The following is a 16,727-nucleotide window of genomic DNA, read 5'->3' on the forward strand; positions in this document are numbered from 1 at the left end:
GATTCATGAATGTGCTAATGTCTTCTTGTCGATGAATAATAGTCTTTAAACAAATGTAAGATTATGTTGGAAACGTATATGGGCTTGGGCTTAATATAGATCAAATTGATATGACTCAAACACACACTGTATATCTTTGATATTGAAACAAACACCAAGTTTATTTTAAATCTCACAACCACAAAGCTACAGCTTGACACAAGGGTACGGCCTTATTTCTTTCTCTCTGTTGCTTTACAAACTCACTTCTGTGTATTCTATTACATTCAGAGAGGACCAGCCTATTTATAGGCTTCATATATGCATGCATTACATCAGGGCTTACATCACTACTATTTATTACTACATAGACTTTTACCAGCCTACAATACTGACTAACTTAACATGCAGCCTACCATATTTTACGTATCTATAATTATTGCCAGCCTTCAGACCTTATCTTGACAACCCAGCCTTCTAATCTTGAACAATTGTTATATGCTACGCATTTCAAGGGAGACTTCATCACATCTCTTGTATGAATTCTTGACCATGCATGCAGGTTGCCTACCATAATATATGCTTCTCTGTTGCTGGATATATAGCTGGTGCCTGGTGTAGTGTCAACCTTGAATACTATCACCATAATTTATTACACACGCCACCTTGCATGTATTGGTAATCTAGTGCCCACCATATTTTTAGGAATTAACTTCTGGTTGCTGCTCTTATTTTCTTTCCTTCATATTACTACATCTATAACCCAGCTGTATGTTATTTATTTCAAATTTATGGAAGAGTTTGAATTCTAACAGATTACTCGTGCATAAAACGTTGCTTTGCTCATTATTTTCAGTCACTAATTGCTTTCTTTGTCACGTACAAAGTTAATTTAGATGAACCGAATCCTATATATAGTAGTAGTATACATATCGATAGTAGTCAGCTTGCGATTCCTAGGGTAAACTCTAGATTAACCAACATCTTGGTAGAAGTCATCGAGATTGAACTTAGGTTCTCCTTCTCCGGCAAATAGACACTGCTGTCGTTCCCTTCAACCTGCAGAATCAAAACTTAACCATCACAAACAATCACACTAGCATTATAAATGTGTGCGTTTGTTTATTAACCTACTCAGTACCTTGGTGACATTATCTTGATAATATGAGCAACTAGTTGATATAGTTTCTTCATTTGAGCGGATCCAGTTCTTCATATCCTCCGAAGCTGGCCATTCACCTCTGTTTTTACACGTAAATTTCAGTCAGACCTTAATCAAAAGTCATTGTTTATGATCAGTTTTGTGACTTCTAGGGTTAAATCGATAATCAAGACTACTATGCAATATGCATCCATGTCTAATTCCCGATACCAATGTGGTAGTACCAATGTCCGACCATGAGCGTGTCTGGGTAACTTACTTAAAGCTGACCTAGAGTCGAACTCTTGACCTCTTTTAGTGCAAGCATGACCTCAATTAAGACATGGTTGTGGAAGAGATATTTGTTTTAAGCTAGCTAGTGAACCTTGCCATTATTTTTATATTTATTTCAAACTAGTAATGATGAAAATTGATAATAATGTACATAGGTCAGACAGAAATATGTAGTACCAACAAATACATAAATGCACAAAGAGAGTACATGAATGAGACATAAATGTGTGTGTCCGATAATGAGTGACAATGAAAACAAAGAAGACTAGTACTCCCTCCCTCCCAAAATCATGCTGTTCCCGTTTTGACTTTTTATATTGTTCACGATAAGCGATTGATTACTAATTTATGTTTAATCTATAATATCAAACATAGTCATGAGTGAGTTTGTTGGATTCGTATTTATGAGTACTTTAATACAATAAAGTTTTTATATTTAATACAATAAAGTTTTTATATTTAATACTAATACGAAATTAAAGATATTAACAATCAAAAGTGGGCATTGACAAACATGTCCAACACAAATAGAAAACGTTTTTAGGAACGGATGTAGCAGTAAGTAAGAGTACAAGTTAGAAAGAGTGACTATATATATACCTTTGGGCATTCTGTAATATTGGAGTAGTTGGTAGTAACGTTGGGGTTGATGATAATGAATTGATAGAATAATTAGAACAAGGAAGCAGATACTGATAGTCACAAGCATCAACATCTTCTTCTCCTGTGCTTTGCTTAAAATCCTCCATTTCTGTCTGCCCTTGACCTACACCATTCACATTCATCATTACTTGTTGCCCCTACTTCATTATACCCTTATAAAACCCAAGATAATTATACATATCTTCACAAAAAAGGACAATTTTTAGTTGGGCATGTCTATCCCAAGCATAATTATGTGGTTGCAAAAATTATGATGCATTAAATCCTAGGGGCAGAACAAGGTCGGGACTGACCCTAACTCCAGTCTCCACTGGTCGACTACTATAAAAAACAGTTAAAATATAAAAATTAGTAGAAAAATATTTTAAACCGCGGTTAAAATGTAATATACATTTTACTAGTTCGACTTTGGCTAATTTGCAATCTTGTTTCCGCCACCGATTATACTACCTAAATTGATATAGTATGTTCTAGGGGGTGGTTTAATTTTCTTCCTAGTTTTTGAAGAAATAGCTATACACAATTTATATGTAATATACCTGTTCCTTTGTCAGTGTTCTTCACTGTCCTATACATCTGCATTAAGAAAAGTACCACAAAACAAATAAATTTATGAATCTTAATTGTTTATTTAGTTTCATAATTTCATGATTGCAGTTACTGAAGTTACATGAATAAATTGCAGTACTTTCATACCTGTAAATGACTTTTCACATGGGCTAGAGTTAGATCTTTCACATTCATCAGCTCTAGCACAGATTTTGGTGTTGCTCCTGTAACATTGAAGTTTTAAGTTTTGATTATAACCTACTTTTATAGTACTAAACTAGCAGTACAAGATAACCTCCCATTTCTGACTAAATTTGGTAGTCAGAAATGTGCGTGTTTCTTGCAGTTATATAATAGAAAATGAGATAAATAGGACTATAAGAGCATACTTTCATGGCCACCGAGTAGCTGAACTGCATGAACAAAATGTGAATGAAGAGTAGAAGTCCATCGCATTCTTGGAGCTCTAGCACTTCTTTTCATAATCCCATTCGAACTACTAGTTCTTTTGAAGTCACTGCCATAGATATGATGCTGATAATGCTGAAATTTCCGGGGCGGTGGTGGATTTAGACTGGACACCATCTCTAGCCCTAAACTTAAAAACGAGCGGTGACACGAAGTTTCCTGTGAGAACAATCCATATTCATGGCTTAGATCACTGCTACCTCCGCTGCTAGCCGAGTCGCTCCGCTTCATTAGTACTCCTCCATTGTAACTGTGTGTTGGCTTAGTACATGGTGGTCTGATTTGCAATGATAGATCAGGCATATTTGGAGTTGCATTTGTCATGCTTTATAAGTTTTTATGTAAAATAGGAGTATTATTTATGAGAATGAAGAAAAGGATGTTGAAAATGAGAGGACTGGGTTGTGATTATGCGAAAATGAGTGTTGTATGATTATTGCTTTGCATGTCTATATTTATGTGAAGATATGTGAAGATGCAAAGTTTATGTAAGTAGCTAGGTTTCCTAAAGACTTCAAATTGAGTTAATAGTTTTAGTACTAGTGAAGTTGAAGGATAAAGATGTAAAGATGGATAATGATATTTTGGGGAAGACAAGGGTAAGATATATATAAGAGGTCATGGGAAGAGGAAGACAAAGCAAGATCATAGACTACCTTTGCAAATGAGTCGGTCCTCGCATATGTATTTAGTCGCGTATCTTGTATACACACCATATACGTAGGAAAACTAGGGGTATGGTTGCATGATGAAAAGAAGAAGAATAGTGCTAGGTGTACAGAATTTTGTATATAATGACATGGCAATTGATACGATGGCCCGTTTGGGAAACTGGATTTCATTTGAAATTCTGGATTTGATCAAATAAGTTCTTTGGGAGTTTGGATTTGGATTTTATTTGAAATTCATGATATTCAAATATTAGTATAAATATTAGAATTTGAAATTACAACTCAAACCCTGTTATTTGAAATCTCTCATTTGAAATGAAATGCAAGTTTCCAAACGCGCTCTGAGGTGTTTTTATTGGATTTGTTAATGTAAATACAGGGGTACATTCCAATTAAAACTCACCACATGTCATTATGTACAAAATTTTGTACAAAATTCTGTACACCAAACATTTTCCAAATAAGAACAGGGAATGATAGTGAAGGATACGAGAAGATGATAAAAGATTAATGTGAATCATATTTAAATAGAATTTTAAGAATTATGACAATTTGGTTTGCGGAAAAAAAAGTGAATGGAATTTACATTCCACAAATTAATTTGTTAATCTAAATTTACGTGATGAGATATCTGAAATACTAAGAATTTATCTCTTATCATCACAATACTGGATTGAATTTATCTCTTATCATCATGATACTGGATTCGATTCCCAGTAAACTTCGAAATTTTTGAAATGGGTGTTAAAATCTCAAATTGACTATTCAAAAAAAGAAAGTTAACCTAAATAAGTTTAATATCAGATTTCCGTTAACCTAACTCATTATCAAACATGAGCACGGTTGGATTTAAGAGTTTATTATCTAAAATCTCAGTACCTGGGTTTGATTTTCTCTCACCCCTAAAATTTACAAGAACATATACTCATTCGTAAAATAAAATATCATTAATATTTTCATGTGATGTACATATAGAGGAGTACATACATACAAGGTCAACATGCAGCTCTACTACTAAAACACTAAACTCAGACAGCAGGGAGCCAGCTAGAGACACTGCACGGTTCTGACCAATATTCACTAAAATGCATGGCCAGTTCCAGTTGAGTTGTTTTAAATTAGGGAATGATAATTATAGATTAAAAAACGAGGTTAACACGTGAGGAACCCGCCCACATCGCGAACTGATAAGTGATAAGCTGATCAATCAGTCAGTTCAACTCTAGCTAGCCATCACCACTAATCACACTACATACACCTATTGACTATAGAGTTGGATTCGCCATATTTGTTCGCACGATCGGTATGGCCGTGTGTTTAGATTTTGAATATCTAAAACTTTCTTTTTAAGTTCGAGTTCAAAATTAAGGGGCATATTCAATTCAGATTTTAGAAAATTTATAATAATTTATTAATTTTAAATGATTATTGTTGATTTTGGCTGATTTTAGTTGTACGCGGATTTTAGCGGATTTGTTAGATAAATCTCGTAGAGTATTCCTGATTTGAGTAATGATTTTTATAAATTATCGAAATCTATTGAATTTTGGTAGTGCTTGGTATCCCAAATATTTTCTCCAAAAAATTTACCAAATGACGTGGCAGACACATGTCTAATTCTAATTTGTGGACGCATATAAATGCACGCGGGGTCTCATATTATTATTAGGAAAGTTGCCAAATATTCATATGACACATCAGATTTGGGGAATTTTTTGGTATAAAAATTTGTGGTCTCTTTCCTTTCTGAAAACGTAAAATACACTAGTAAATCCATCAAAATTTACAATTTTATAAAATATATAAAAAAATTCATGAACTTTTGAATACCACCATATTTTAATTGACTTTTTATAATTTAAATTGAATACCCCCATATTTTAATTGATTTTTTATAATTTAAATTGAATACCCCCATATTTTAAAAAAAATCAATCTCTATTGAATACCATCATATTTTAAAAGATTTTCTGGAATCCAAATTGAATATCCTAGGATTTTCAAAATTCAGAAAAACACTTTAAAATCCCAATTAATACACCCCTCTAAAACGCAAATAATATGACATGACATCAATTTTATATTCACATCAATTTTTTGTATCGTAAATTATTTTCTTATACAGATATCTACGGTTGTCATTCATCAGGGACCACGAGATTATTAAATGACAATCCAATTTATAAAAAATGGAATTCAACATTTAAAATGAGCATAGGATTTGAAAACAATCAAAGATTAACTCTTCTAATATAACCATAAACAACACCAAGATTCTCTTGCTATTCAAATATTCCCAAGGTCTCAAAATCACCCATGGAGCCAAAAAAATTCACCGTATTTCTCGGCGTCGTGGTTACTATATGTCACGTGATTACCTTAGGTGCAACCGTGTCAAGGTGATATTAATCGCAATAGTTTTAATATTCTTGTTAAACAGAAAGGGGCATGGTGGTAATTTTAGAGCTTGTTGTTTTCTCATTATTATTTCTCGTCTTTTACACATTCGCTGGGGATTCGAATATTATTTTATCTTTCCAAATTTTAACAAAATCGTACTCCCTCTATCTCTAAAAATACGTTTCTATTTGTGTATGATACGTTTGTCAATACAACTGTCTCTAAAAATACGTTTTTATTTGTGCAGGACACGTTTGTCAATGTACACTTTTAATTGTTAATATTCGTTAATTTCGTTTTAGTATTAGATATAAAAATTTATTGTATTAAAATACTCATAAATACGAATCCAACAAGATCACAATATTTGATCTTATAAATTTGACGTAAATTAGTAGTCAATCGTTTACCATAAATAGTATAAAAAGTCAAAATGGAAAACATAACATGGGACGGAGAGAGTATAAGTTTAAGTTCTTTTTTTAAAGATAAACACGTCCACACGAGTTGCTTAACCACCTCCAAAAAAGACAAGAGCTCGAACATTGCTATTGCTGATAGTTGAAGTTATCTTTACCTCCCTCGACGTAAATTTCGACAAGGTTAATAAGACCATTTTTCCATGATTATCACGGAGAAATCTATACTTACAACAAACTCTCGATTTATCTGGTGTTGGATTCGTTACGTTCTCGATCCGTTTACGAAATTTAATTCCCCTAAAGGATAGTATTTCAGGAAAGAGAAATAGTAAAACATGCGATTGTAATATTTTTACGGTATTTATAAAACATAGGTCCTCATGTGTGCATACTGAACACTAACCATTGAAATTTTCTACGATATTAAATATTTCAACAATAACGAACAAATTCCATGTAAAGAAAGAGAGCAATAAAATTAAAGGGAAATGCTATATAGCCAAAATTGTTATTCAGATTGGTGTTGTTCCAAATATCATTATTTGGGGTGAAATGATCCTCAATGTCATTTTACTAAAAAATAACCCCAAATGTAACTTTAAAACGGAGTTTCGGTTGAAATTTTTGTTTTTAATGAAAAACGGAGTTGCGTGTTCCGTTTTTGATTTTTTTAAAAAAATTGAAAACGCAACTTCAATTCATGTTTGGGGGGCAAAACGCAACCTCAAAATTAGTTTTTCATACTAACTCATTTTGGATTTGCGTTTTTGTCTTGTTTTTTATGTTTTTTCGCATCCCGAGAAAAACTCACTTGAAAATTGCGTTTTTACGAAAATCTAAGTTTGAAACCCAGTTTTTATATCCACTAAAGATGAGACTGCGTTTTTACAAAAACAATTTCTGAAATTGCGTTTTCATCAAAAACACGATTTGAAACCACGTTTTTAAACAAAAGCACAAAACAAAATTGCGTTTTTCTTTTATTTTTTTTTAAAGGAAGAAACAGAGTTTGCTTTTAAAAAAACATAACTTCAAGATGCGTTTTGTTATAGAAAAACTCACCACGAAACTGTGTTTTCGTTTATTTTGAAAAATTTCAACCGAAACCTCGTTTTCAATTGACATTTGTGGCCAAAAATTTAAAAAATGACATTTAGGGTTTTTTTCGATTTTTTTAAAAAATCCGGTGTGTAATATAAGACCCCATATATATACATATACGCTCATAAACCAAATTAATCACTTGTCAGCTGTGTTATGTGAATAAAAATTTAGAAAAAATTGTGACAACTACGTCATTTGATAAAAAATTTTAAAAAAAATTATTTGGGTAACTAAGGTAGCTGAGGAAAGATGATAGAACAAATAATTGAGCTCCTGTCCCAATGTTGCCATTCACCAACATGGAAGTTGTTTATACAAATACGAAGTACCCGATAACAAAGTGTAAATTGAGGATACGATTTGATCGCATTAAGATGGAGCCGAGTTGAAAAATGTTAATTAGACTCTTAAACTATGATTTTATAGCCATGGTCAGCGCCTGATGCGCTCTAGATTCATAGGGAAACCAAATTATCTTAACTTTTATTGGACTCTAAATTTAAGTATTATATTTGTCAAGAACTTTAATGTACAAGTTTATTGTAGTATATGTATGTGATGGGAAAGTAAGAATAATATCCGGTGAATGTGTCTCTCTATGGTTTGTTTTCTATGTATTGTAATGCCAAGCCATTTTATTCCATATTCCTTGTGTTTGTCTCTATCATATGTGCATATTTTTAAGCAATGCATGTCCTACCCACCCTCATGAAGTATGTAAAATTCATTAAGGACAAGGTTAAAATCCAACAAATTGACAAAATATTTAAAAAAATATATGAGAAATTAGATTATCTTTTATCTATCTCAAGTTTTTTTTATCGTAGAACCCGCAGTCGCTACTTTTCGGATGCGTATTGGGTAAATTTCACGGACTCACGTAATAGCCTGCAACCTGCGTGAATCAAGGTAAAACGCAATTAAGCGATAGACTCTGAATCAGTAGTCATAATCATATATTTTCCTCAAGCTAAGCTTAAATGACTTATAAAATGAGTATATATTCTAACAAATCTTGGAATGAGTGAAAACCGAACTCATAACATTGAACGGCAAAAGGGAAATGAGTGCATGTACTGATAAATGTCCCGAATCAAGAACTTAGAACGACAAAAAAGAAATGATAATTCATTTTAACAAATCTCAGAATAAGTGAGAACCGAAACCAGAATCAAGGAACACTTGCCACTTTAGCTATCTAATCACGCATCTTACGGTATATTTTTAATAACCAGTATATTTCAAAATGAAATTCTAGAATAACAATATTATAAGTAAGGATGGAATAGATGGGAATGAGAGGGCAACGCACATGAGAATTTAAAAATGTATCGAAAGATGAGAAGGGAATTTATCTTTTCACATCCTTCACTCATCACTAACATTCCGGTTTGAGCATAGGGACAAAAAAGAAAGCTACCGAATCACCGGAATCAACGCCGTTTTGAAGGATGTGAACTCATGTAAATCTACATAATACTACAAAATACTACTATAATATACACACTACACTGATAAATAAAAAACTGATCTCTTTGATTATTGCTCGAGGAGATCATATACGAATACAGCACATACTTTAATATACGAGATGGCAACAATTCAAATTGTAATATTGTAATGGATGATCCATAGGGATGAATCTTTTAACGAATTAAAAAGAAAAACAATCAAAGAAATAGTAAAGAGTAATGCTAGGTATCCGAATTGGCTCCCAAAACTTTTGCCGAATGATGTGACACGATACTTGGCGTATATTAATTCATGCAGGCATATGTATGCACACGAGGTCATATTAAGAAGTTTACCAACTATACATCAGTCGTAAGCATTTGGGAACAGTTTTGAGATTCATTTTGGAGTATCAAGCATTTTCCAATAGGAGTACAGAAATTAACTACAAATATTCAACAAAATATGAACTCGAAATAGTAAAAGATAAATTAACTGCAAATATTATGATTTCAAACAATTAGAGAGAAGCATGGGTACGAGTTACGACCATTTTCTCAAGCACATACCAAATGACCACATATACATCTATATTTTATACACATTGGAAGATAGTTAGTAGATGCAGAAGGTAAGAACAGAAATATTTGCAGGTCATTGAAGGATTAAGGGTTGTATACTTCAGTATGATTGTACTGTCCGAGACCGGAGGAGACATGAACAATAAGACACAAAGAAGTATATGCCTGTAATTGATAATACTCTATGTTTTAATCTCGTTTTCATAGCTTCAACAATGAACAGATTTATTTAACAAACAGATGGATCAAATAAATGTCAAAACATACCTTTTTTGTATCCAACATATTACAAATGTGCAAGTGTACATGTACAACTACCAAAAACAAAATGTGTATTATACACGAAATTCGCAACTTGGCCATTGGAGATGAACCGCAAAATATGCAATATTGTAAAAGTTTAACGGTAAAAGCTTACCGAACACCAACACAAAAACACTGTAAGTCCAGATAAAAACATGTCAACAATTTTGAGTTACTACGTAACAAACAATTACTGCCAAATTCATCATAAACAATCGAGTAGGCCATGTTAACAAAATAGGGTCACCTCTGCATTACAATTATATGTTGAATACAAACACAATACTAATTAGATATACAGTTACAAAAGGAAGAGAGAACCCTATTGTGTGTTCTCAAGAAAGAACATACTAACTTTTAACAGCAATAGGACAGGATAATGAAACAAAAGAAAAGAAACTGATATTCTATCACCATCAAATACAGTAACTTGGGATTATGGGCTGGCTGGACTTGCAATCCTAAAGAACAGTGGACAACATGATACATGTACATGCTACACTAAAGTTATGGCCTTCACCAGTTAGACTAAAAAGCAAAAAAAACGTTCAATTGAAGATACACGGATGATTAAAAATAGCAATGCTTGATTAAACTCACAAGTTGATAGCTCTTCATGTATCCTGCAAGAGAGGACGACTGTTTACCATAAGAGCTACTTCATTTGAGGCTACTCTTCCACTTTGAAATTCCTGGTCTTTCCTCCCATAACTAGATACATGGACACGCATTTCACATTTCCCAATAAGCTCAAAGATACAAATATCCCCCATCTGTATGTCATTATCGCGAACAAAGGCCATCCACCCACCACAAAAAGTATGTAAAGTCTGCACTTTCATAGTCGGAACTGAATTTACAGTCCAACAATCTCCTTTTATATTGCGAAGGACAATCTCTGTTCTGCAACTGGGGAGGTGTTCCTGGGAAAACTTACATGGAACTTTCTGCAAGATAATGATTCAATATCAGTCTGCAAACAAATTATGTAAATAATAATGGCACGAAAACTGATGATCCAAGCCTATTAGAAAAGAGTGAAAGATTAGAGCACTTAAATTGCCTAATGTGGTATGGCCAAATCCAAATGTATGGAAATACTAATATACACCTATCAAAGGTATAATCTTACTGAAGATGTGCGTTTCAAGTGAAATTTATAATTTATTTGAAATAATTATGTAACGTACAAACATATATTACAAGGGAAATAAAGGACAGAGAATCTAAGAACTTAGAGTTATAGATGTTACTTTCAGATGCATGTGATGTTACTTTCAGATGCATGTATGATTCCACAACATCGGATAAAATATGGACATCTGAGAAAGAAATGCTATATATAACAAAGGATATTTAGCACATTATCTCATGTATAGAATCTATGATATTCATGACTGAACAGATACTCAGCTTTTAATTTAACTGTACAGCTCTACTAGCAGGTTTTTGATAAAGAAAATGAAGGCATTAGCAGACCAATTAGGGTTGGGTGTTCTGGGTGGTTGCTTCAATGGTGGTGGAAGGAAGTTTTAGCAACATTTTTCACGTAGGGCGTTTAGTGTTTGGAACTTTGGTACTCTTATAGTAGATACTAAAGCACGTGGTTACAAAATAATTAGACTTTGGACATGATTTTAACAAAAATATCACGACTCTTATTATTATTTTCAATGTTTATCTGAATAAATCAATTATTAAATACAGACACTACATAAATAAAGTATGAACATGTTAAAATTAAAACCAAAAAAATACAGTACTGATCAGAAATAATGAAGATAACTTTAAAGAAAGATAGAATAGCTAAAATCTATAATAATATATATCTATAATCGTTTAGGACACGGGTACAAACACCCTTGGTCTGTCAATAAATTGGTCCAGATCCGCTGGGCTCGGCTTTCCCTGCATTAGTTGTGGTCCATATTCTATGTAATTATTAGGAGAAAAAGCGAGTACAACTGATTTAAAATTTGAGTCTTTAATTCATCAAATGTAAGGAGACATAATGTCATCAAATAATGACTGAGAGTCTGAGTCTCCCAAACATCTGTACAAGTCAGACCTTCAGATAACATCTTACAAATCACACCCTCAGATATATAACACCAGGATCGTGGTTTGGCGGAGTCACGGGTTTAGGTTTATCAAGGTAAATACTGCAGATGATTAGGTCTTCTCTCTGTCCGCAATTTTCTTCTTTCGTTTTTTAATTAGGGTTAATCAATTGCATAACAGCATTATATTAAATTGAATCAATAAAAGTAACACCATCATTCAAAAATTAATAAAGATAAGAAATACACCGTTTACCTACCATCGTGAATGAACCACTAATGTTAAACTTCTTCATGATTCTCACAAAATGAGGCAAACTAGAAAGAAATGATTCTGCTGCTATCTTTTCTTCAGGTGCTGATTTCATTGACATGAAACTCCTGATCTGCGGACTCTGTTGGTTTTGCTTGTTTTTTCTCCTATTGCTCCCTGTTCACAATTAACAAAAGAGTGTTATATTTTGTGGCTGGTGGAGGTAATTTTACTCGATAGAAGGTAGAAAGACTTAAACAAAGCATTTGACCCAAAACGAAACGGATGCAACTGAATAAACAACACATTTTGGTTGGAAGACAAATACTTAAGAACGGAACTGGGTATGTCCCAGCAAAATATTCATAACATATTAGTTTTAGAAGTTCCAAACATATTACCTTGCTTTTTGTTGGAGCTGGATTTCTCTGCCTTAGATATTGGTTTTGCACGAGATTTGCAAGAATTTCCTTTTGATATTTCTGACAGATGAGTCATATAACCTGAATTCTTCTGTGTACTGGCAGCACATGCATTGGTTACCACTTTACACAATGACTTGTCACCGTTATGATCTATCCCTTCAGGTTGTACCCTGAGAATTCGCACAAGAAATTCGCAATTCTGCACTAGTTCAAAGATACAGATATCTCCCATATTAATGGTGTTGTCCCGGACAAAACTCAACCACCCTCCACAGAAAGTATGTGATGTTTGCACTCTTGTGTTTGGAATTGAATTAATCACCCAACTTTCTCCGTCTTCATTGCGAAGTATAAGCTTTACTTTGCATTTAGGCAGGTGTGCCATAGAGAACTGAAACGGGATGTTCTACATGACAAAACAAGTAAACATACTTTGTAGATGAGAGACAACAAATATCAAACAAGCTAATAAAATTAATGAAATGCCAAATTCTAAAAAAAAAGCCTCTTAGGTATAGCCATATAGTTTCTTGAAACAGAAGTTCCATCAATAATGAAAAAGATGCATCATGTTAAATGACCCCCTGCATGGCTAGAATAGCCATGATATCATGGACCAAGATCACTGTTGGTTTTGGTTAATTTTATACAAGACCACACAAAACAATGCAGGGTGATTCAGGCCCTTCATATACGCATTACTTAATTATGAGATGAAGATATCAACGTCATATGTTAATTGTTATCAGATTAAATTGGAATGTATTGATGTACAAGGAGTCAATTAAAAAGTTGCAAAAACTGGACCCCACTAGCTGTACATATCAGATTTTTTCACTTTTTACTATGACATAATATGCATATCACAAAGAATAATGAAAAATGATGAGAAACTTACCAATGTGTATGATCCACTCACGTTGAACCTTTTCATAACCTTAGTGAAAGTAGGATAGAGAGAAGTGAATGCTTTAGCTATTCTATCTGCTTCAGGAGCTGACAGCAATCCGTGATTAAGGTCTGAAAAGTATTTATGAGTCAAACTTGACTAGTAAACAAAAAACTACAGAACCAGTTATACTGTGTTCCAGAAACAGTGGTGAGTCATCAATGATTTCGCTAATAAATATGTGGTAACTTTTTTAAAGTATACAACTTTACCAAAACCTAGTCATAATAATAGTTTCATGCACATTAAAATGCAAAATTAACAAATACAATTAATTCGGCCATGCAAATTGGAATCAGATGATTTGGTTTAGGATGAAGGATGAAAGGAATGTGTTTACCTGAGTTTCACCTAAGTAAAGAACAGAACTATTTCACAATTACATACAATATTTTACCTGAGTTTTTACCCGAAGGCCCAGCAACAACCAAAGGATTTCTCGAAGGACCGCTAACATATTCAGCCAAGGTAGAAAGACGAGATGTTTCACTTGTCATACCCATAGAAACTACATTTCCAAGAGGGACTTGAGAACTTCTCATCTTCTTTCGTGCATTTCCAACAATGTTGTCTACTGTTTCCCTCTTTTTTGCTTTTAAATTATTACGTTTGCTTTGGTCTTGACTGCATTGTGCAGTAGATGCTGCTTCTTTCTCACAGGAACTTTGATCAAAAACTTGCACAACAAACTGCAAATCACCTTCATATCCAAATAGCAAAGAATCGCCATCTTCCAAGAAATGATCTCTGACAAATGATTGCCACCCTTCATAAATACATAAATCATCAGCATGCTTCATCAAGGAAGCATGCCAGATATCCCCGCTTGGACCTTCCAATGACACAGTTCCACATGTATATCCTTCCATATTCTCAACAAATTTAGGTGGAACTTTCTGCAATGTCAAGCTGACACGATCAATACACCATAGTAGAGTTCAACGAATTTTAAATATATTACCAGAACTAGTCGTCACACGCACACAAGCACACTTTAAGAGGGCTACAAAATATACATATAGATATATGTACAACTTAGGTTTCATATTACAGAATGCATTGCATCTCCAATCACATCTTCAAATGCAACACTACTTCATTTTTTACTCTACAAACGAAGTTATTCACCTTCAACTATAAATTACGGTCATTTCATATATGAAGAAAAACACTATGCAACTCCAAATTTGTATTCCTATTTTAATAAACTCTCTCACAATCCTATCTATTACATCTCTATCTCTATCACCCTATATTTTATTATTGTACATGGAGATAAAGTGAGTCTGAAGAAATGGTCAGAGAAGATTTAGTGTTCTGAGGTGAAAAAGGTAAAAAGTTGGAGATAGAGTTGTTTTAAAGTAAACTAATGGTTGGAAATGGCCTTAAAATATTGCCTCTACACTTAACAAATATTTGCATGATTCCCAACATCTATAAAAAATATCTAAAAAATCCAACAATTTTCTGCTTCTAAGAGTAATGCAAGGTCAGGAAGTATCTCAAACTCCTGACATCCTCCGAGTGGGACAAACCGGATTTGTTTGATATAGTTCTACCAACTAACCAACAGTTTGGAATTTTGTCAATAACTTGTTACCAAGTTGAGAAGTTATGAGGAATACGGAGTGCGATCTTGCCGGAATTTATAACATTCAGCTAATTTAAACGAGTCAGGTAAATGCCAAATCTTTCAGTGATATGAGAAGGTACTTTTTAACTGTTAAAACAGAAAATATCTACGAATAGTAGGGCACTATAAATGGTGAACAAACTGGAACTGGAATAATAAAATTTCACTTTGTGCACCACACCTCATCTCATTAAAATTTCAAATCAGCCCTACATTTATAAAATTCAGAGAGTGCACTAAACTACATCTCGTAAAATTTCAAATAAGCCCATAAGGACGCAGCACAAACTTTCTACCTGGTACGGCATTTTCCTATTTTCAAATATCATTCACTTGCTCAATTCACGAGGCACATAACAAACATACTACAACTTCAACGAAATTAGAAATCTCTTAGAATACAACCTCCGATATCAAATATCCCAATTATATTGCAATTACCGCAGTAGCCTCTAATACAATAAAACAATTGTAATTAAAGAAATGCAATTAGAATAAATTAGTCATTCTAAGAACACTAAATGTACGTGTGAGTTGAGAGAGAGGGGGGGAGAGAGAGGGGGGGAAGGAGGAAGAGAGAGAGAGGGAGGGAGAGAGAGGGGGGAGGAGGGAGAGAGAGAGAGAGATGCAGAGAGAGATGGGGAGAGAGGGAGAGAGAGATATGGAGAAATGGAGAGGGAGAGATGGGGAGAGAGAGAGAGGGGGAGAGAGAGCGAGAGGGAGAGAGAGAGGGGGAGAGAGAGAGAGAGAGAGAGAGAGAGAGAGAGAGAGAGAGAATTACCAGCATATGAGAACAAGAGAGAGGATTGAATTTGACAAGGAAGTAAGACATCTTCGTACTCCCCATCTCTCTCCCAACTAAAATTACACAGTAAACCCTAGAAATTAAACAACGCCCAATTGAAATGATTCGAAAATTGAAGATAATTGCGTTGTGAAATCAAATCGATTCGCTGCAAATACAAGTACAACGGTGCTTAGCTACTTAATTCAACAACACCCAGGAGCCGAGGGAGAGGTATTATTGTGTGTGTTTGTGTGTGTATTGATGAATCCGGTGTATCTATCTCTGCAATCTACATACATCATGTGGTTTTATTTCTATTTTTATTTTATATTATACAGTACATTTTTAGAACCGGAAATTAAGAATTTGTGATAATAAAAAAAAAATCGCAGTCGACAAATACATTTTCTGTATACTTTTTATGCATTAGAGCAACTCCAATACAGCGCTAGTTCATTCCTTATATTTAATATAAAATATTGAATATTAGTAATTTAGAATATTGATCAGGACTTTGAGTTCCAATAATGTTCCTTATATTGGTTCCTTATTTGATATTATATTACTAAAAATACTTTTCATACACTACATAA

The 16,727-nt window shown here is 33.6% G+C and overlaps 2 protein-coding genes across 2 annotated transcripts; both read right to left on the bottom strand.

Annotated features, from left to right (window-relative positions):
• Window positions 1-761: 761 nt before the first annotated feature.
• On the bottom strand, window positions 762-3,786 carry LOC141710528 (putative transcription factor KAN4). The gene is made up of 6 exons (XM_074513092.1): window positions 3,016-3,786; window positions 2,774-2,850; window positions 2,617-2,653; window positions 2,015-2,180; window positions 1,121-1,220; window positions 762-1,038 (listed from the first exon to the last, which is right to left on the bottom strand). Exons 1-6 carry the CDS (start codon window positions 3,416-3,418, stop codon window positions 922-924), a joined length of 900 nt encoding a protein of 299 aa, XP_074369193.1. The 5' UTR covers window positions 3,419-3,786; the 3' UTR covers window positions 762-921.
• Window positions 3,787-10,382: 6,596 nt separating this feature from the next.
• Window positions 10,383-16,438, bottom strand: LOC141711452 (B3 domain-containing protein Os01g0723500-like). The gene is made up of 6 exons (XM_074513896.1): window positions 16,129-16,438; window positions 14,112-14,610; window positions 13,664-13,785; window positions 12,742-13,171; window positions 12,348-12,517; window positions 10,383-10,974 (listed from the first exon to the last, which is right to left on the bottom strand). Exons 1-6 carry the CDS (start codon window positions 16,192-16,194, stop codon window positions 10,642-10,644), a joined length of 1,620 nt encoding a protein of 539 aa, XP_074369997.1. The 5' UTR covers window positions 16,195-16,438; the 3' UTR covers window positions 10,383-10,641.
• Between the last annotated feature and the right edge of the window lie 289 nt (window positions 16,439-16,727).

The sequence above is a fragment of the Apium graveolens genome, chromosome 3 (genome assembly GCF_009905375.1).
Source record: "Apium graveolens cultivar Ventura chromosome 3, ASM990537v1, whole genome shotgun sequence".
Lineage (NCBI taxonomy): Eukaryota > Viridiplantae > Streptophyta > Magnoliopsida > Apiales > Apiaceae > Apium > Apium graveolens.